The sequence below is a fragment of the Fusarium poae genome, chromosome 4, assembly GCF_019609905.1.
Source record: "Fusarium poae strain DAOMC 252244 chromosome 4, whole genome shotgun sequence".
NCBI classification, from domain to species: domain Eukaryota; kingdom Fungi; phylum Ascomycota; class Sordariomycetes; order Hypocreales; family Nectriaceae; genus Fusarium; species Fusarium poae.
In genome coordinates this window covers 957,125-978,530 of record NC_058402.1, presented here as the reverse complement: position 1 = coordinate 978,530, position 21,406 = coordinate 957,125, and the positions used below count along the sequence as shown (strand labels likewise).

At 48.7% G+C, this 21,406-nt stretch overlaps 8 protein-coding genes across 8 annotated transcripts; 6 read left to right on the top strand and 2 right to left on the bottom strand.

Moving 5' to 3' along the window:
• Positions 1-338: 338 nt before the first annotated feature.
• On the top strand, positions 339-1,507 carry FPOAC1_010428 (uncharacterized protein; the record flags this gene model as incomplete). The annotated part of the gene is made up of 2 exons (XM_044854819.1): positions 339-421; positions 499-1,507. The coding sequence occupies 2 exons, from the start codon at positions 339-341 to the stop codon at positions 1,505-1,507; spliced, it is 1,092 nt and encodes a 363-aa protein (XP_044702132.1).
• Positions 1,508-3,425: 1,918 nt separating this feature from the next.
• Positions 3,426-5,969, top strand: FPOAC1_010427 (uncharacterized protein; the record flags this gene model as incomplete). The annotated part of the gene is made up of 3 exons (XM_044854818.1): positions 3,426-5,063; positions 5,119-5,713; positions 5,812-5,969. The coding sequence occupies 3 exons, from the start codon at positions 3,426-3,428 to the stop codon at positions 5,967-5,969; spliced, it is 2,391 nt and encodes a 796-aa protein (XP_044702131.1).
• A 2,799-nt stretch (positions 5,970-8,768) lies between these two features.
• Positions 8,769-9,159, top strand: FPOAC1_010426 (uncharacterized protein; the record flags this gene model as incomplete). The annotated part of the gene is made up of 2 exons (XM_044854817.1): positions 8,769-8,920; positions 9,036-9,159. 2 exons carry the CDS (start codon positions 8,769-8,771, stop codon positions 9,157-9,159), a joined length of 276 nt encoding a protein of 91 aa, XP_044702130.1.
• Positions 9,160-10,211: 1,052 nt separating this feature from the next.
• Positions 10,212-10,793, top strand: FPOAC1_010425 (uncharacterized protein; the record flags this gene model as incomplete). Its single annotated transcript, XM_044854816.1, has 1 exon — positions 10,212-10,793. One exon carries the CDS (start codon positions 10,212-10,214, stop codon positions 10,791-10,793), a length of 582 nt encoding a protein of 193 aa, XP_044702129.1.
• A 236-nt stretch (positions 10,794-11,029) lies between these two features.
• MIC10 (Mitochondrial inner membrane organizing system component) lies at positions 11,030-11,642 on the bottom strand (the record flags this gene model as incomplete). The annotated part of the gene is made up of 5 exons (XM_044854815.1): positions 11,030-11,227; positions 11,291-11,374; positions 11,438-11,470; positions 11,519-11,546; positions 11,620-11,642. 5 exons carry the CDS (start codon positions 11,640-11,642, stop codon positions 11,030-11,032), a joined length of 366 nt encoding a protein of 121 aa, XP_044702128.1.
• A 73-nt stretch (positions 11,643-11,715) lies between these two features.
• Positions 11,716-15,911, top strand: FPOAC1_010423 (uncharacterized protein; the record flags this gene model as incomplete). Its single annotated transcript, XM_044854814.1, has 3 exons — positions 11,716-11,766; positions 11,824-15,103; positions 15,151-15,911. 3 exons carry the CDS (start codon positions 11,716-11,718, stop codon positions 15,909-15,911), a joined length of 4,092 nt encoding a protein of 1,363 aa, XP_044702127.1.
• Positions 15,912-16,036: 125 nt separating this feature from the next.
• FPOAC1_010422 (uncharacterized protein) lies at positions 16,037-17,213 on the bottom strand (the record flags this gene model as incomplete). Its single annotated transcript, XM_044854813.1, has 3 exons — positions 16,037-16,831; positions 16,888-17,019; positions 17,097-17,213. The coding sequence occupies 3 exons, from the start codon at positions 17,211-17,213 to the stop codon at positions 16,037-16,039; spliced, it is 1,044 nt and encodes a 347-aa protein (XP_044702126.1).
• A 738-nt stretch (positions 17,214-17,951) lies between these two features.
• Positions 17,952-21,363, top strand: FPOAC1_010421 (uncharacterized protein; the record flags this gene model as incomplete). The annotated part of the gene is made up of 3 exons (XM_044854812.1): positions 17,952-20,264; positions 20,321-20,763; positions 20,811-21,363. 3 exons carry the CDS (start codon positions 17,952-17,954, stop codon positions 21,361-21,363), a joined length of 3,309 nt encoding a protein of 1,102 aa, XP_044702125.1.
• Positions 21,364-21,406: the final 43 nt, after the last annotated feature.

Below are 21,406 nucleotides of genomic sequence, written 5' to 3'. Positions count from 1 at the left end.
CAGATAGATCCATCTGCCTGGACCACAGACCACAGGTCACACCGCCTACAACCGCCAGCAAGAGGACCCAGGCAATTTCATCGCCATCTCAGGAAACCCTAGTCACCGTGGATGCCCTGAAGAAGACATTTGGAGCCAGCCAGCCCTTTGGAAAAACCCAGGATCACTGCCCAAGGACCCATATTGTACAAGCTGTCCGTCGGTTTAGTCTCTTTTTTTAACTGGAACCCAAGGCGTGGACCCTTTGCTGCTTCTTTTCGCCTGTGGATTCTTTCTTTATCAGCCGCAAGTCTCGTCAAGTCTGCCCAAAATTAACACCCCGCGATTCCGTTTTCACAATGATGAGCCAGTACAGTATGGCACAGCAAGATCATGCCTACAAGACTACAATGTCGAACAGTCCTTGGAACCCAACTCGCAAGTAAGTCTGAACTTCTCGTCTGCTGACTGTCCCCCCGGCTGGGTGAAAAAAACGTAGTTGGGCTAACTCACCGGCAGTTCATACACTGATCCTTCGGTACATGGAGGTTTCGATAATGGCTTTTACTCATCACAAAGGTATGGTGATTATCGGAACAATACCAGCTCGGAATCCTTAGTAACATCGGCCAATTCAAGTGTCAACTACTCGGCCAGCAACTACAACTTAGCTGGCGGTCTACCTATTGGTACCAATGGTCATATGTCACGCGCTGAGTCGACCTATCCTGCCGCTCCCTCGTTTGGTGCCCGTCCCCCATCAGGATCGTATGGCAAGCCAGTTGGACATGGCTCATACAAGGCACCGACCTCTCAGTCGTGGGAGAACCGTGAGCGATACTCGCCTACCGACTCAGTGGACGACATCATCGCATCACCCAACCTTTCGGACTACTCCCTGGAAAATGGGATGACCAACACTGCCCCCGGAGGAAAGTCAAAGTCTACTGGCAAAGGTCGCTCACAAAGGCGACCTTCGAACCGTGACGAATTCGACGGTCCTCATCAGTTCCTGCAACGACCACCTCCGGATGTTATTGCTATGCAGGAACGAGAGCTCCCGCATCTGCCAACCAACCTCCATGTTCAGGAACAGGACAATGTTTTGAGCCAGGTCAATGACCGACTTTCACAATGCGCCTATGATTTCGTGGCCAAATACCAGTTTCCGATCCCATTGACCCAGGACATGAGGCCCGTCGAGCGACCACAAGACCGAGAATGGACCGAGTGGGTTTACCTTCTCAAGCGACTAGCGACGAAGCGACGCATCCCAGCACGGGTTCTCTACAATGGACAGATCAAGCAGTTTGTCACGATCCTTGAAAATTCTCTCGAGATGCGACACGCTGCCAAGCACCAAAGTCGCCCGCTCAAGGACGACCGCAACATCCTTCAGCTGATCTCGGCCGGTATTCAAGTAGCCAAGATCCTGAAGGATGCCTCGGCTATGGACTACCTAGACCGACTATACGTTTCTACAGACAAGCAGATCCAGGATCGTGCCGCCACCCGGTACCGAGCTTAGGATTCTAGCTTGACGACGAGTCTCAAGCGACTCTAATGATATACGTTTATATGCTCTCCTAGAACAGGAGACATGACCTGCCGGCGACGACAACGGCACAGATCAGAAACAGGGACGTGGCCCGAGCAAAGGATGGGGGCCACCAGCACAATTTGACATTGTGAGCGATAATGTTTATCATATATGGGCAGAGGTTCTCCTGGGTCTATAGGATTGGCGTGCCAGGCGTACGCCGGCCCTTCTCAGCAGCCATCATTTCAGGTTAGGAGGCTACCGTCCAAGCGTGTTGGAGTTATTGTGTGGTAACATTTGTTTTGGTTTTATGTTTGAACATTAACGAGTCATGTTTCGTGCTTTTGTGTTTAGCACATGTTTGTTATCAAGATATTATCGCTGGGTCTGAACAGTACTCCCCATTACAGGATTGGTAACGACACATTTGCGGTATGTTTTAGTTATCACGTTGAATCAAAGTGCCAGTGGCATACTATGCTGGTCGTTTCAGTCGCCTTTCTGTTGGTGGCATTGGGTACAATAGTGATTGTGTGTGTTGGGCATCTATCGACTTGGCAAGGATTACAGTTTCGGGATGGAAGCTTTAATGATGATCTTTCGGGAGCGGGCATCTCAACGCTATGATGTTTGTTGGTCACTGGGCCCATATTGGGCGTGTGCTCCGGTGAGAGTTGGGAATTCAACATGGTTCTGAGACTGGGTTTGAGTACGTTTGTCGATCCATCTACAGTTCTCGCGATGATGATAAAAATGGGTTGAGAAGTGTCACCAATAGGATTAGAGCGAATGATGACCAGTGGGCTTAGCTAGTCTAGCATATCACTATACAAAAGTCTTACTATGACATGGCCAATAACTGAATCCAATTGATCAAGTCCGGTCCAGATGGTCTCATCGTATTTCAACCCGTAGGGTAGGTCCACCGTGATTCAACACTGCAGCATCATCGGCATTTGAGGATTACTGCCCGCGATTCATGTGAATTGTGGAATCAACTGTACGGAGTATGATGGGCGTGTTGGGCTGCAAGGCAATCCGTTTCAGTACAAGGCACTGAAGCTCCCAAGCATGAGGCCCTCCTCATGCTGTGATGCACGAAATCGTACGCCAATCGGATACTCACTGACACAGATCGATAATGCTACCGTTTATGCTGTACGATGCCAATGACAGCTCGAGCCTCTACGATAGACTGCTTAGCCGGCCACCTGACAATCTTTGTCAAGATGTCAGGCTGTAAGAATGCACTTTTATGAGAAAAGAATGCATGGCAGTTGAATAGAGATTATATAGGTAATCGTGTTACTCGAGATAGTACTCAGAGGGGGATAGTGTCAGTGAGCATGTGCTCAATATGTGTCTGTGATTGGTTTACCTGCACTTTCAAGGTACTTGCTATCACATATAAAGTGTCATACAAGACAAAGTATCTGATTTTCGGTCGCCATTTAGGTTAGCGTCGAGACGTCCATGAATGTTGACCGAAGAAGGAAGTGAAGCAAGCAACAGCTTTTCTTACTCTTTTTATTCTTTTCAATACGAGTTTTGGAGAAGTGCACTTTTGTTGAGTTACTTATATTTCATCGCTTTTCCTGCGGTGAAAGTGATGCTGTGGCCTGGAGCTTTGCGACTATACCACCCTAGACATTGAGTCGCGAATATTATCTTGTCAACGACCAAGACTATAACACGACATCTTCAAACTCACAAACTCACAAACGAGGAATGATTTGATCAACGAACTCATAATCACGAACAAAAAACTACTATATAAGCGCTCGAATTTTTTATATGGACAAAGCCTCTATTTCCATCTTTCTTCGAACTAATATATCAATACGTATTGGCAACGACATATTAAACTACCAACACATACCAGTATTGTCCAACATATTAGATAGAAATGGCATCTATACATTCTCGGCCTTCGCCAAGCTCATCGTCCCCCTACGACTTCGATTCTATTCCCGACGAAGAGTCATGGCAGTATATCGACTACACAGGAGCCAACTCCGGCCCTTCATCCATTGGCTTTACATCAGACCCTGCTAGTGGAAGTTTGGGAAGCTTCACCATGGTTGGGAATGTTCATGGGACGCCATCGCCCTTTATGCCATCCAATACCCAAACTTCGTACGCTACTTCTCCACCATATGCTCCCGGGAACAACTCTTCACCTTTCATGCCAAGGAACACACCTTCTCCCTCAGCCCCCTCTCCTTTGATACTAGGCGACTTGGATCAAACGACCTTTTTCACGAACGATCCCTCCTTTCAGGCTGCATCAGACAACGCCAACTCGGACATGTTTGCAACCACAACAGACGGAGGATTTGGACAGACACAGGGGTTCTCGACACCTCAGCAATACCTTTTCTCGCAGCAAGACACAACTCAATTCCAACCACAGGACTTGAATGGTATGGCGGAGAAGCGGGGGATGGCCTCTTATTCAGTGCAGGGTGCTGATGCTGCTACAGACATGACACTCATGCACCATTTTGGAACTGGCATGTTCTCGATGGACATCAACAGCCAGGTGCAAGTGCCGCAGATGAATTTTAACATGCAACCGCCGATGCAGTCAGATCCTAATGTTCCGCCATGGAATCAAACCAACATGCGTGGCAGTGAGAGTGTCTTCATCATGGATGACTTTAACAACTCTCCCTCACCTGCGAGCAACTACTCACAGATTTCGTTCCCCAGTTCAAAAGCGAGCCCCAACGGGAGCAAGTCTCCAACATCGATACCGATTCGAAAGGTCAAGGCTGGGAAAGTCGAGAAGAAAAAGAAGACGACGACAGAACAGTCTGGCAAGTTTGTCATTGTGACTCCTAATTCCATCTCAGCTCACGCCGGCCGCCCTAATCCTTTCGAGTGCTTCGAGGCTATGAACCGAACAAGTCAGCGAGGACGCAAAGGACCGTTGGCGAATGCTACCAAAGAGAATGCCTTGCAGGTCCGAAGACATGGTGCCTGCTTCTGCTGTCACAGTCGCAAGGTCAAATGTGATCTTGAACGTCCCTGCAAGAACTGCAAGAAGATCACGGTCCAGGTTCCTCAGATTGTCTGTTGGCGATTCAACGACTTCCTGGGCATTCTGTTTCCCGAGTATATCCGCGGACATCTGGCTAAAGATCAGATGACCAAGTTCTTCTCGGAAAACATTGCTGGTTTTCATGTTCAGGGGGTTGAGCAGGTCTGCTCTATCGAACTCTTCTCGGGTCCGCTGTTCAATACAGTTCTGGCAATACAGGCCAAATTTTTCACGCCAAAGACGGACGAAGTCAGGAGTCACTGGCAACTTCAGAATGTGGGAGGGAACAGGGTTGAGCTGAAGAGCAACAGAGCAGCCAACATTGGCGTCGAGCTAGACAACACTGCCGAGAGGGACACTCTGAAGAAACGGACAAAGCGGTACATCCAGGAGCTTCTTACCGAGCCGTACTTTGTCGACCAAGTCACAGACAACTTCCAAAGCACATGTTTGCCCCAAAAGGTGCTGCGGATCGTCAAGCAGTATGCAGACGAGACCGAGGTAGGTGAAACCTGACAAGTCGTATCATTAGCCGAGCTGACAGTCATTGCTACAGTCACTCATGGTCAAGCGTGCCCTGTCCATCTACTGCATGCACTACATTATGACGAGGCAACTCTGCCTTACCCGACAGACCGCTGATGTCCTTCGATCAACCGGCCTGATCGACCAGGGTGACAACTACGTGACGCCCAGAGTCCTCGCACGACAGGTCAAGTCAATTGTAGACGAGCTTATGCAGCGGGAAATGTCGCAGCTGTTCGATCTCTTCACAAAGTCACTCAAGCCCAAGTCTCGGCGCGAGTGGGCGCCTTGCACCGCCGCCTTTCTCGTCCTCTGCCTCTTCATGGAGGCGGTCGAGACGGCAGCTGACATTTTTGTCATCTCACAGAACGAGATCAACATGAGGAAGAGCGCAAGACCCGAGTACGAGAGAAGCCTCGCGCTGAACACCTGTGCCGAGGTTGAGAACATGCCCTTTAGGCAGTTCGCCTACCAGTTCCACCAGATTTACCAGACACATAGCAAGGAGGCCAACACGAAAGGCTTCAACCCCTTGCTCGACAGCAGCTTTGCCGAAAAGGGCGAGCTGGATGGACCAGCCATCAAGTTCTCGGCCCAACTGAGAGAATTATTGTTTGGCGAAAGTTGTACGTACGACCTGACTGCTCACAAACGGGCTGACATTGCATCCGTATTGTTCTGGAAGGATTATAAACGCTGACATGTTTTGTCTCACACTGATTAGGGCAGGAGTTGCAATTTCTAGCAGCAAACGACTGGCTCAACAACAACGCGAGCCATCCTTTCCCGATGGACCCTCAAACATTGTACACTGGACGCCTCGTGGCCAGGTTTCTCGTCTCATTCCAGGATGACAGAGCCATATTCGGAGACGCTGTTTGAGAACTATTTGTCCGAGACATCTGTTGAGAAAGGAGTGAAATGTATGTCTGTTTAACGGCTTTCTTGGATGACATGGCCTATGCGATGCATGTCTTGGTATAACGGTCGGTGAATGAGAGGATCTGCCCTTTCACAGAGTGGGTTTTGGGCCTCTTTTGCATGATAGATGACAAGGAAAGGAGTACGCAGGCAGCAGCACATGAGGCTGAATGAAACGATGTATGCCATGTCTGAGGAACAAGGCGGTCTCATATGGACCTTGACATGCTCGCATATCCAAGGCTTATTATCGTATCATCAACATGACATGATTTGAGTCTGCAATACTGCTCAAGCGGGCAAGACATTTGTGCAACGACGATAGTAACCATACATGGGGTTCGGACTGGTTTTCACCAGACAAACAGGCCATACAAGACACAATATTTTGAGTCATAGCTTGTCATTCGTCAGGAGCACGTCTCAGTGCAAATACATGATTCATTCACTCATTCATTCACGTTTTAAGGTCATGGTTGTAGATATGTTTGCCCGATTTTAGTCCTGATGCCACACTGCTCTATGGTATCAGGGTGGAGCGGGTCGGTTGTCTAGACCGTGGTTTTAATCTCCCACTAGAACGATAAAAAAAATAGTTGACACACATGTGCATTGAGAGCGCAGAGTGTAGGCATTTCGTGGGTGCCGCTTGCAGCGGACTTTGTAGAGAACAGACAATAGAGTAGCTGAAGTAGGTAAGTCGTAGAGAAACATGTCAAGTGTAGCAAAAAGAACGGCTTGCTTGAACTGAGACAAGGCGTGCGACCTCAGGCCAGCCTCTGAAAGCTGTCAAACGCAGCAAGACATTATTATATTCCAGACACAGGATGCGTCTCGTCATCATGGCGTTCAACAGCTTTCCAGGGATGGGGAGGACTGCATGTTTGTCAAAGTCCGAATTCTGAGTGAAGCAGAGAGCACGACAGAGCAAAGCTGCATCGGCGTTGCCGTTGGAAGCGAAGAAAGAGAGCAAAAAGAAGCCGAGGACGACACCCTCGTGAATGGCAAAAGTTGCCTTTTCTTTTCGTGAGAGGCAAAAGCCGGGAGACAAAGGAAAAGAGGCGTTGTTGTGTGATTTGTTTGGTGTTTGTATTTGGGAAAAGAGCAAAAAAAGACCAGAGGTAGAGTTTTTAAAGAGGTTGGTGGTAGGGAACACAGGATCCACCCGTCACGTGATACAGACGCGCTACTCTAACAGCACCAGCTGTGGATAGCTTCGCCTTTTTCTCTTTTCTTTTCTTCATACACTTTTTCGCACGATAAAATCAACCGGCCTCGATGTATTTCACTCGGAGTCGGTCATATTCAGTGCAAGACTGACAGGGTCATCTTCTGCTGTACTACTGCGTCGAGAGACATAATTTGATTGTCTCGCCGACCCGGCAGAAGTTCCGATATGCCAATGCACAATCTAAATAGGTGTACATCCATCCATCTTTATGCCTTGATACTAGTTACATAGCGCCCAAAGCTCATTAGAAACCGCAGTGTACGGTAACTATGGTGTGTCCAGATCCTGCACAGTCAGGGGCTGGTTAACTAGAGCTATTCCTTGCACCAGTAGCTCTCTGTGTCTCCAGTACCTCGCTGTTTTTAGCACTGGCTGCTTGGTGCTGTGCTTCGATACATCTGGTTTTCGGCCAAGAAACGTCAAACGAAGAACAACATAGCTCGAGGCAACCTGCCGACTGGCTTAGCGTAAACATCGTTCATGGAATTGTAAACCGGGCGGGAGCTCAACGGCTGTACGTAGCCGTCAGTCGTGTATGGGCTTCCAATGTCTCCTCATGCTGGCCCAGCCCACTGGGACCAGTAGATTTCATCAAGGCATAAAGTATTTTGCCTGTGATTTTCACGTAAAATCTTTGCGTTACCTTTTGTACTCCGTTCACAGCTATGCGCACCGTCTCTCATGAACTCGACGATCAATAATGGTTCCTTGACTCGGAACATGTGCGCATTTGTCGCCGCCCTGCATGTTTGAGCAACCACCGGCTTTATCAAAGCAGCGAGAGAGGGTCGACTTTTGGTTGGACAATGATTAACAATGACACCAGTGTCAGCATATCATTCACACTTTAGATGAGATTGAGTCGTTCAATTCAGGCCCGCCTCAGTGCCAGGCTTAATGGTGACCTTCGAACACGAGACTCAATTGATCAAGAGAGACACCCGAGTCTATAACTGGATATGAACCGTTCCACTGCGACAATGAAAAGTTCAACTGTCCTACGCCGTACGTCAGAATAACACACAAGAGCCACTTTAAGATGTTGAATTGCTTAGCTGGGGGGTTGTCCAACATAGAAACTGCCATATCAGGCGATTGGATCATCAACACACAGCATGGGCTCACTGGATTCATCTCTTAGAACGATAGGTATACGGCAGTCTGCGTTCTCGATGCTGGGTTAAGCTGAGGCGCTGACGACGACTGAGCAACGGCGGAAGTCTCCCTCCGGGTGTTCACGCAGCTTGTGGCGTCACGCAGTGCTCGAAGAGGACGTTTCGAAGTAGTATTGGCCTCGCAAATCTTGGAAAGTGAGGATTCGATAACGAAGACTTTGTATAACAATAGTTGGGTATAAGAGTCGGGTCTCTTCCTGCAAAGTGAGCTATTCATCAGCCGGAGCATCGAGACAATTCAACAGAACAAACATTCAACTCAATCCAACTTCTTACCTTTGCATCTTTTGAGCGAGACTCTGCCCACGTTAAAGCTTACACAAATCCAAGTCGACAAACAAACGACAAGTAACAATGGCTGCCACCAACAATCCTGCCGCTGGTATCAACCTTTCTTCGGAAAAGCCCAAGCCCAAGCCTCCAACCTGGCCTACAGACCCCAGTGAGTCAACACCGCTTCGATTTTGTATCTTGAGCATGTTTTCGCAGCTTTTCGTTATTGGCCAGTGATGGTCATGTCGTTCGATATCTCCCGTCGTGTTCTGGTATCGCTGTAGCAATATTGTTCTCGGTGCTGAACTTCGTGTCTCCTGAAAGACTTCAACTAACACAAGCCCACAGTGCCGGGACACTAATTTCCGAATGCTTTGCCGTACATCGAGAAGCATTGGTGTACAGTGCTGAGAAGCTGCGGCGAGGCACAGAGGAAGAGTGTGCGCAAGGGAGAGCAACAGGGAGAACGTGAGGGCGCACACTGGCAGTAGAAATCTGGAAAACGGGCGGTGACCTCATTCATTCCTTGTTTCGAATTATATGCTTTAGAAATTAGAAAATCACACGGTACCGTTACTATCAAACCATGTTTCCTGTGCACTCCCACGCGGTGTGCCGTTGTAGGGCTCACACAAAGCCATCAGTATACCATGGGTACCCCGATTGTGTAAACATAAAAGCGAGAAGGGAAAACAAGCCAAGTCTGCCGATGTGAGTAGAGTAAAAATGAAAGTACCGTAATAAAGTTGAGGTATGAAGTGATGCTTTGTATGCTGGCTCATCGTACGAGGGCGGTAGCACTGCCGTGAAGGTGAATCCGACGATTGAATGATATGAGCTCATAAAGGTTCGTTATAATAAGAATTTCAGGTGAATTGAGATGCTCCCCTAAAGTAGACTAAGAGAAGATGTCATGGAAGCTGCTTCGCAACTATAGACGTGTTCCTGAAGAGAGAGAAACTTGACTACCTTAGTACCTACCAAGGTAGAGATAGGAGAAATCTACAACACAGACTTCTACTAAGAGGGAGTCCGTTTGTTTTGCTGTTGTAGCAATAACTCGGAAGGTGCAACCGCATTTTGTTTTGTGTTATCTCGCACGCCATGTCGTGACTCACGTAAAGAGCTATCGCTTAGAGCGTGGGTGCAACCAGGACTGCTGCTTGCCGACTCTACGACCACCTTATTTGGAGTTCCTGGAGGATTGACTTATCATATCCCTCAAACTGATGTCCCTTAAGCACCGATTTCATGGACAAACAGCCTCAAAGACACCTATTTACTCCTGTCTCTATCGACCTAACCGGATACCTATCTATTTTACCCTTAGTCTTCACCCACTATACATGATATACGCCGGTATTCCTTTGCGTCGCTTGGCAAATGGAAGAGAAGCCGCCTCTCCCAACCCTAGAGCGCATCTCCCAACAGCAGCTAGGGCCGAGTAAATCGGTGCGGCCTCCAGCTGGATCGCCTGTCGTGTAGCCACTCCTGCGCAACTCCGGAGGTGTTGCCCAAATGAACATGGCCGACGGTATCCGATCTTTAGAGTCGACCAGGATGGAAATAGTACTGATCGCATTCGTGGTGTTTGTGCTCGTCTTACTGCTCGCAATCTTCATTCTATTGGGTGCCAGCTTTAGGACTCCACGAGGAGCTCAGGATACTGAGAATGGGCAGCGACAGACCCCCTGGACTGCATCTTACCCGACAGATCAGAGCGACGGAGCGTATCGTGACAACGAAGCTTCATTCATCAACAGTGTGCGAAGACGAAGCCATTCTTTGGCCGAGGAGCTCCGACTGGAGTTGGTCAATCTCAGACGCAACCTGTCTTTGTTGACAATCCCCTCCAGAAGCCGGATGGAAAACGCAGACACAGGTGGAACGCAAAGATTGAGCATAGACCAGTTACTGAGTAGTTTCCCCTCGAACAGCTCGGAATTAGTGACAGATTATGAGAGCTGTTACGACTACTTGGAATCTCCAGTGTCCGCAACAGGTAGGGAAGAGGATGCCACTGGGACACAGAGAAGGCTAGTTCAATCAACGGGAAATACAATGAGATATGACGGAGTTCAACAGTGGGACGACCCCCCGCTGTGACTGAATTGGCTGGCACGATTGGAATGAATACTGGTGGTAAAGATTAGAAATGGCAGGTTGTTGTACATGATACCTCTATTGAATCTGGAAAAAACGTCCTACTCTGACATTGGCTCTCCCTGGAGTCCATGGCAAAGATCTCAGTGCCCTTTTTTAACACGCCGCCATGTTCTGGTGTGCTTGTTCCTGGTACAAATAAACGACTCGTCTTAGTCGACGCCCAATCCACAGTTCCCTTATGCGGTCTGCTTCTTCAAGTCTCGCGCAGCCTGCTTCAGGCTAAAGTTGCACTCCTCGTAGGCACGGCCGGCACCGAAGCCAACGCCGACAAAGGCGGGCCATGCTCTTCGCTTGAACAGGAGGACAGAGAAAACGACACCAAAACCGAGACCGAGGGATGACTTGACGAGGAGGTTGGAGAGGCAGCGGTCCCACTAGAAATGGTTAGTACCGAAATTTCAAGAATAGCATGTTGTATCATTCGGATTTGTGGTTACCTTCTCATTGAGAAGAGACTCGCTAAGCGGCCTGGAAATGGCGCTGGGAGGAGGACGGACAACGGTAGAATCGGACATTTTGGCCTGTGATAAAATTATATTAGTTCCAATGGCCACACTTCAATGCAGATAATTGAATTGACATACTTGGGTCGTGCAATCGGTCGTAACAAGCAAAGTCTGGAGCTACGAGGAGCTGTATATGGGCGTGATGTCAAGCTTGAATACTATGGAACAAGTCGGGACGCAAGAGCGGCTTGTGGGCGGTGAGAGCGGGGGGCCGGTAGAAGCTTAGCGTAGCGGCAGAATTTAGGAAATTTTGGCTGGACGCTGGAAAAGTCGCGGGGCGCATTCAAAGATTGAGGTTCGTTATAGCTTTCTTTTCTCAACCAATTTTTAATCATTCTTTCGTTTAAATAACCATAATGGATGTGGATATGAAGGATGTTCCTTCACAGGGAACCACTTCCACTATTGTGAGTTTTTATTCTATTTCTCTCGCGCAGTTGTGAATATGCTTACACATGCTGCAGGAAAAGATAGACCTGATCAAGACCGTGAGAGGTCTTGACCAGAGTGGCCCTGGAGAAGATGGCAAGAATCTTGAGAAGCTGTGGAAGAACTTGACTTTATCGGCGGATGCCCAATTTCATGCTGCTGAAGAAAGCAGTTTGCGATGGCTGCTAAAGTCTATGAACGGCACGTCAAAGGACGCCGAAACCTTGCGACGATGGCCTTTGACCTGGACAATCCTCGAATGCGTCTTTCAGCGCATTCCTCTCTTTTCACTCGCCAAATCACTCGCCGACCGAAGATTCATTGCTGTCCTTCAACAGGCATTGAAGGATGTTTCCCAACCAACTACAGAAACCCCATCTACTCCTTCGAAGAGGAAGAGATCGACGACAAAAAGCTTTAGCCTGGATGCTCTACGAGATACTGAAGGATGCTTGATGGCTGGCGATGCCATTTTCAGTGCTTTGAAGAGTCTACTGGACCGACTCGAGTGCACCGCGACGCAATCATCCCACGACAGGATTGGCGCCGAACACATTCGATCGCTTTTCTGTACCTCGGCAGCTGACGCCGCAGCTTTGTCCTCTCTGTCATTGAAGTTGTGCGATATTGCGCTGGTCAGTGGTGAAGAGCAGGAGGGCCGGGAATCATGGATCGAGACGATAACATCCATTTGGGATCTGCATTTGCAAGGGAACGATGATACGTTGGAGGTTGCTGCGCACCTGTTTTCTCCGTCTACCGCTATTCTCAATAAGTTGGAGGGAATCTCAGGATCAAACAAGACCGTCACATGCGTACCCTTACGAGCGAAATGGACAGCCGACCTAGAGAAGCTCATGCACCGCAATTTGATACTCCCCGCCCGAGCCGCCTTTATCAGCCGACAAGACCTGGAGCCTATCAAAAGAGCATTCCATGCAGCCAGTAATAGTCTTGAAGTGGCAGCCCCTGCGCTATACTATTTGGTCTCGGGTGTTACGGATGCACTAAGCGAAGGAAGACTACGAAAAGGCAGCATCGACTGGGCGAAGCAGATCTTCAAGATCGTAGAAAGCTCATTAAGGGACCGCGAGGATCGAGATAAGCTTGTGCATGTTGTCCTGCAGCGAGCGGCCGAGAAATCAATGTCAATTGAAACGGAAGACCTGCGCTCTGTTTGTCGAGAATATGCCCTCCAGGAACAGAGCACAAACTGGCGGTTAATTGCGGTTATTGCTACCTGCGACCACGATATATTCCTCCAGAGATCCGAGGAGGGCGCGCGATTATTGGAAACTGTCTGTGAACGAAGCACTTCCAAAGAACTCAGCCAAGATGACATTGAATCGGTTTCGAAGATTATTAAGGCTATCGCTCAAGTATTCCGGACCGGACGAGTGCTTGGCGATTTCTTAAAGTTATGGTTCCAGCAGTTATGCAAAGTCGAGAAGCAGAAGAGTGAGATTGCCTCACCTTGGCTTCAGGTTGGCCAAGTGCAGCAAGGTCACGACTCATTTGAGACCTTGATCGAAAAGGAGATGTCACCACTACAACTACTTGATGTCTTGCAATGGCTAGAGAATGAGAAGCTACACTCGAGGGCGCTTTGCCTCTTTCTAGACTCTATTGCTCAGGGCATCCGAAGCGAGACTTATGTAGATGCTGTTGGCAGCAAGCTCTTTGACTTGGTGAGCCAGGTAAAGAAGTCATCATCGACTCTGACAGCCTTGAAGTGGGGAGTTGTGTCAAAGACTATCTCGTGGGTTACGCCCGAGTCAAAGACTGAGATTTGGACAGCAGTGCAGAAGCAGCTTACCAAGATCTTGTCTGAGTCACCCATTGAGTCTAGGGAGACATATGAAGCATTCAAGTGCTGCTGCCAGGCTTGGATTTCGATGAGCCCCGATGGCGCGCACATTGCCGAACCTGCCGGTCTGGTTGATGCTTTTACCACCCGACTCTCATCCGAACTTTTCTCTTCAAAGTCCCTGAAGGGTAAGGATTTGTCTTTGTTCTTACAGCAAGACCACGCACCAGCTTTTCTTGAGGAAGCAGCCGCAGAGCATTATCTTGCATGGTTCTTACGTGGTTGCAGCCGGCTCACTCGTTTTGTCTACGGCACGAAGGCAGCTCTTCCTCAGGCCCTGGAAAAGGCACTATCACTCCCTAGTAGCGAGGTCACGCAGTTGAGAGACATATGGGCTTGTCTGCTCGAGAACGAGAATAGCATGAACAGTGCTAAAGTTGCTGGTAACCTCATTGACCGTTTGATCAATTCGCTGGAAGAGGATGGAAAGGAGAAGCGCTGGCCTGCGGAAGGCAGCCAAACCTGGATCAGAAGCTTAAACAGTGCTCACACAGATGCCTTCAGCCGACCTCAACGAGAGCGCGTCATGACACTACTTCATGCGCACCGATCAAAGACGGCAAAACGTGTGTCCATCGAGGGCTGGAGATATATCCTTGCTCTATCTACGAAGTTGATGAGTCGAGCAACATTCTACGAGGGCATGCAGTTCTCACACCTGGCTGAAGTCGCTGATGCTATGTCGGATCTCTCAAGCTCAACGCCAACACAAGATGGCACTTTGACCGATCTCCTTGACGCGTACTATGCTATGGCAGCGACTACTATCCGACAGATGGCAGAGCACGTGGAGGAACGTAGTGTTAAGTACCTGAGCGAAAGCCGCAGTTTTATCTCTGACTGCGAGGATGCCGACGATTTGTCGCCTTTCCGCCTGACACTCCTGAAGGCGCTCATCGACGAAATCGCCAAGTCATCCAACTGCTCTAGCCATCCTGAACTGAGTTCGCTTCCAGACAGCGCAAAGAATGCACTTGGAAAGTGCGTGGTTGCTGCAACTGGGCACTTTTTGACGGAAAAGAAGGCATTCGAGAGTCACAATGTCATTGCCGACCTTCGACTTTTTGCAGCAGTAGACGCAGCAGAGTCCCTGGATAGTCTCTCGGGAGCTACGAAGCTGAAGCAATCAGACGTACGCAAGGCAGAGAAGCGAAGTCATGCGGCAATGGAATCGGGAGACCTGCGAGGATGGAAGATGGAAACGTTTCTCAGAACATTCTTCACACCACTACTGGAGGAACCCCGACCAACAACATTCTACAGCCTCAGCCAAGTCCCTCGGAAACTTCGCGAGCCATTTTTCAAGAGCAATGTCGTGTCAATCATAAAGCCAATGGATACTTCCGCCAAGATGGATTACTTGAGGGATCTCATTCAAGCTTTCGTGCAAGGTTCGAACACGGATGGCCAGGCGTCAGCTATCCATACCGTCGTGGACCAGCTTCTAGGTAAGCAGACTGACCTTTATGGAGTTGCATCAACTAACACATCGCAGCATCTCCTGATCTCCAAACCAAGGGATCCGAGTTCGACCTAGCAACGGCTCACAGCGAGTTGACCTCGACACTTTTGACACTCAAAGGACAATCCGTATGCACTCGTGTATGCCGAATTCTCCGGGCCATACTCGAAAAGAAGCCCCAATCCATGACTCAATGGAACATTGAGCTTGTTCTCAACACTGTTTCTGACCTGAGCCTGACCACTAAGCCGCTTGACGAGCAGTTGCCCAACGAAAGGGTGCCTTTCGCTTCACTATGCGGGCTGGTAGAGATCATCATCAAGAAGCACCGCCTCAGACTCGAAGGTCACCACCACCTTCTGCTGTCAACAATGCAGGCTCTCCTCCGCAATCTCGTCATTAATCACAGCGCTACTGATACCTTGGGACAGACTTTACATGAGTCCAAGGCTCATCTTTACGCTCGCCTTATCACTCTCATTTGTGAGCCAACTGCTGGCGCTGTGGCCCGATCACAACACCAGAGTTCTCTGGACTCAGCCACAGATGCTGCAAAGCGTTCGGCTGGAAGGCACATGTATCTGATCATGATGCAGTATGTCAAGCTGCAACTCGAGGCTGATGTACCGCGCCGCGTGAACGAGGCTCTGGAACCCGCCATGAACTCCATCTTTGATATTACACCTCCCGAGGTGCGAAAGATTCTGAACGATGCTATGGATAAGAGTGGACGTGCCATTCTGAAGGAGATGTACAAGAGATACACCAAGTTTGGTAAATGGAGCGGCATATAGATGGAGATTATAGACGTTGATAGATACCACATAAAAAGTCATTGGAAAGGAATAGCAGGTTTGATTATTATTACATTGGGTATTTTTTTAATTACTTTTAACTTGTAGTAAATGGCTGCACATAATCAAGCGCCTGGAGTCTTCTTCTTGTACAGGCTAGGGTGACCATGCTTTTTGGCATGGCCCCTGATTTGTGAATCTAAGATGGGCCGAGCAAAGATCCAGACGAATGTGGCAAGGAAAGCACCCAGAACATCGAGAAAGCTGTTCTTGGGACTGCCACCAAAGGATGCCCATTTCATAAGATGACCAAGGAAGTTGACTGTGATGATATGCTGTCCTGCTTCAAGACCCTTGATGGACAGAGCAGCAACCTCGTCAGGTGTCTGCTCCGGGTCGTCCTTCTCGATGATCTTGGTGATTTCAGGCTTGTTCTCATTCTCGCGGACGTTACCGGGTGAGAGGATAGTTCCGGGCAAAAGTAGGTGAACTTGGACGTTTTGAGGGTAGAGGAGCACTTCCTGTTGTATGCACTCAGCCAGACCCCGCATGGCGTACTTTGAGGGAGTGTATGGGGTGTATCCGGGAGGAGAGTAAGAGGCGCAAATGCTTCCAGTCATGATGAGATGCTTAGGTTCCTTCTCGACAGGCCTGGAGACAGCAAGCCATTCGCGCATGATGGCATGTGCCATCTCAGCTGTACCCCAGTAGTTGACATCCATATGGTATCGCATTGACTTCATCTCCATGTCGACAAACAATTCGGGGTAGGACAGTCCGGCACAAGTCCAAACGATATCGGGGGCGTTTCCATTGTTCCAGCTGGTGACTTCTTCGAGGAGAGGTTTGGCGTAGGATTCGGCAGAGACGTCGGCGGTGATGTAGTGGAAGCGTTGTGTTTCGGGGTTTTTAGCTGCAGCCTGGGATTGTCAAGTCAGCATGTCGTCTAGCGGAAGACGTGGTAAAGACAACGGACCTTGACAGTGGTAAGAGCGGCTTCGAGCTTAGCCTTACTACGAGACACGAGAACGATGTTCGCGCCCTTGGCTGCTAGTTGGGTAGCTGCACTGAGACCCATACCCTCGGAAGCACCTGTGATAAGGACTGTCTAGAGGCATTGTTAGCTACTCCGTTGTGTATAGGAGGAAATCATGAGAGGTGTCATGAGGAGGGAGCGAAGCTTACCTTGCCCTCGACGGGAAACTTGTTGCTGCTGAAGAAACCCATGATGATCTTACCAACGATGAGAGTCGTGATAGAAATGGCAAAGTAAGCAGCAATTGCTTTCAAAGATAGGTCCATTGTGGAAGACGGGGGCTCAATATATATGCATTGGTAGAGGGGCAAAGCTAGGAGTTTAAGGATCTTATGTTGTCCAGCAATTTACAGTGTCCAGGTCCCCGAAGTTTAGGTGGCTCCACAGTGCCAACAGCCCGGTTCTAAGGGTCCAGACTGGACTTCAGCAACATATGCATGGCTTAATTCAGCTTGATGTTTTGTTGTTTCGCTATTCGGGCTGCAAAAAGCGAAAATACGTGACAAGCTATCACATCTAATTGGGCAACATGTCCATCGACGGGTGTAGCGGCAATTGAATGAGATGGTGTGCTGTCTTACTGACTTGTCCTGGCCAAGTGCTGACCTACGGACGAAAAAGCAGTGCCTCTCGATGCCACATAACTTCAGCTCTCACTAGCTGCCATATTTATATACGAATGTAAGAGTAAATTCAGGGGCTTTCACACGGCAGATGCTGCTGGTTGATGATTTGAAAGTTGATATATCGTTGCCCTAGCACAGCAGAAACACTGTATTGACACTGTCTTCAGTGTGTGGCTAGTGGGCGATCAAGGCTGTTCTCTGGTTCCTACTTCATTTCAACTTACAAGATATCCTATCCATACCTCTTTTTTTTTCGATATCTCATCGTCGCATTTCGAACCAGACGCAATTTACAGTAATAGAAATTCTTTAAAACCCAAGGCGGACCGTCAGTCATGTTACCTGGGCTATGACAAAAAACCTGCAATAACCACCACAATGTCCAGCAAGGATAAGGACTCCAAGCTTACAGTGCCCAAGTTCTCATCATTCAAGTCCAAGTCTGAGAGTTCCGAACTGAAAGCACCCAAATTCGCCTCTTTCAAGCCAAAGGATAAAGAAAAGGTCACGGAAGAAAGGTCCAGTCATAAAGAAACAGACCGGGAGAGAGAACGGGAACGCGACTCACGAAGGAAGAGAAGCCATCATCACTCAGACTCACATCGCGATCATCGTCACCACCATTCCAAGAGGCATCGCACAGAATCTCATCACCGGCACCGGGAAAGCTCACGACGATCCAGCCACTCTGAGAAACCTGAACACCGTGCGCTTACTAAATCTTCACGCGACAGCCATGACGGCACATCGCGTCTGTATATCATCGACACCAAGGGCGACCCACTAATCATTCGATATGGAAGTCTTGACCGTTCGCAGGTCCCCGCTTACTATCGCGATGGATATGGAAAGGTTCTCGGTACGCGAGGTCGTCTTGTGATTCATCGCGATGGGCCCAGGGATCAGTTTAGCCTGCGAATGCCTGGCGAGGGGTCCTATGCCTTCAAGGACAAGGACGGTCTACGCTCAAAATCTTGGCGCATAAGGTCAACACCGCTGAGAGTCCGGTTGCAAGAGAGTTCTACACAGGACGAAGATGACGGTGACTTCTTGGCAGTGGGCTCGTCGAAAAAGCGCAAGCATGACCACAGTGCTTCTGAATCTTCAGACAATGAACAACCATCCTATCGTTCAATAGAGGGCAAAGCAAAACCACGGCAATACGATGATAGCGATTTGGAGTCTGATACCGATACACCTGCGGAACATGTCGATCTTGGCCAGAACAACCCCTTAAAGTGGAAGTCAATACAACTCTCGAGGCGAGTGAAGGATCAACCGGATGATATAGATGCATGGCTTGAGTTGGCGAATCACCAGGATGCCCTTCTGAGAGCTGGAGAGGACGTTGACCACAAGGCACTAGAGGCTGAGGTGCATAGCTTTGCTGAGATCAAACTTCATATGCTCGAATCGGCTTTATCCAATATTTCGAATCCTAAAGATCGCATTAGAGTGTTGATTCCACTAATGCGTGAAGGAGTCAAGGTGTGGAACAGTAAATCAACAGCTAAGAAGTGGAATGACTTACGTGAAGATGAAGACAAGAGCTTCACGCTCTGGAAGACACATCTCGATTTTGACATGTCCAACATTTCTGCATTCCACTTTGATACTCTCAAGCAAATGCACCTCGATCGACTGCATCTCGCTATATCTCGATCACAGTCAAATGGGGAATCTGAAGGTTATATGGAAGCTATCTACGTTTTTCTCAGACTCACGAGACTCATATATGATTGTGGATACAAGGAACTCGCAGTCGCAGCATGGCAAGCGCTCATGGAACTTAGCTTTTTCCGGCCTGCCCAGTTGGAAGAACAAAGCGCAGCTCTCGAATCTCTTCGTGACTTCTGGGAGAGCGAAGTCCCAAGAATAGGAGAGCCAGGGGCTCAAGGCTGGGCAAAATTTGTGGACGATGATGGGATGGGTGATGCTCCCGAGCCACTACGAGATGACAAGCTGCCTCAGGACCAGTCTAGGGATGACTATAAACGCTGGGCGAGTTTAGAAAGCTTGCATGCTGAGAAAGCAAGAGTCCCAGCAAGAACCATGGATGAGGGGACAGAAGAAGATCCTTTTAGGGTGGTAATGTTCTCTGACATAGAGCCATTGCTTTTCATAGTCCCACGACATGTTTTACCAGCTGTGCAGGAGCAGTTGTTGGATGCGTTCTTGATGTTCTTTGGGGCTCCTCCTGTCTTTCGGTCTAACAGCTGGACGGAAGAGGCCTACCACGATCAATTTCTTGCTCGGCCTGCTTTGAACCTGGAGCTTACTGCTCCCACGCCACTTTCAAGGGACGAAGATCCGACAGAAATACAGAGGAAGCCTCCTGCTTTCGACCAGAAGCCGCTCCGCGTCTCCGAGTCACCAGAAGTGCTCTTCTCGAATCAAAACTGGTTTTCTTATTTGCCATCGATGACTAAGGAGAACAATGTTGAACTCGGCTTTTTGAATAATGCAACAAAACACTTGGTTCACAATGCCAACTTCGAGGATCTGGCTATGTATCATCTTGCTTTATGTGCATCACAAGATCGCTCCGCTGTCAAAAAGGCAGCTAAAGCTTTGTTGAAGCGATATCCAACCAATCTTGGCCTATACAAGGCATATGCTCTTGCTGAGTATACGAATGGTAACCGTGAAGTTGCTCAAAAAGTGGTTTCGTCAGCAACCCAGCTTGCGTCGGTGAGTACTTAGTCTTCTGTTATTTGAACTGGATTATCACTAACTATTTACTACAGGACTCATCTGCAGTCGACTCGTTTAGTCTTTGGAGGACATGGACTTGGATGGAGCTTGAAGAGGGCAACAAAGATGTAGCTGTTCAGAGACTCTGCTCTGCCGTGGATGAGGTCCTACGAAAAACGGCCGGAACTCTCGATGTATCCTCAACACATATTCTCAAAGCCCACCAAATCTTTACTTCTACCATGAATGATATGATAGCAGGGGGGAATATCGACCAGGCTGGAGTTCTTGCCGAGTGTCTGGTCCTGCTGTCGTACTTGACCGCGGAGGGGTCTACAGAACCAATGTCGGCGTCTCAAGGAAGTATTTCGGCTGCTATGGATATAGTTTACAGGGTGTCTCTCGAGTTGAAATCTCGAAACTATCATACATCAAAAGCTCACGAGCGTATACTGCAGTTTGCGTCGATGTTGCTGTACATGCATGCAACCCGGGGGTAAGATCCATGTCTTAGAACTGTCAAGAATTTACTAACTCATACAGACCCTTCCGCCGTGTGTATCTACTCGAGCAACTGAAACATTTTCTGGCGTATTTCCCTGGAAACACCATGTTCTTGTCGTTATTCGAATGGGCCGACTCCAGCCTTCGTATTATTGACGAAACAAGAACACTTCTACACGAAACTGTACTTACCCCGGCCCAAGATTGCTTAAGCAGTCGTATATTTGCCATTCATCATGAGATTGAGCGTGGAAATGTCAACACAACAAAAGCAGCTTTTGAGCACGCCGTGTCAAGCGATGTCTGCAAATCGAATACAGCTTTGTGGATCAACTTTATCAGGTTCTGCAGCTCGCAGAGAGAACTACGACCCAAGGCCAAGGATATCTTGTTTAGGGCGTTGAGGCATTGTCCTTGGTCCAAGGATGTCATGATGGAGGCTTTCCTTACGCTGAACCGGGACATGGACTCCTCTGAGCTGAAGGGGGTTTTTGAGACTATGGCATCCAAGGGCTCGAGGGTACATGTTGATCTGGAAGAGTTTTTGGATGAGAGGAGAGTTGAGAGGAGGGCAGAGAAGAGTAGACGATGATGTCTTGTACTTTTACTTGGGAAAAGGAGTACATTGAATATTA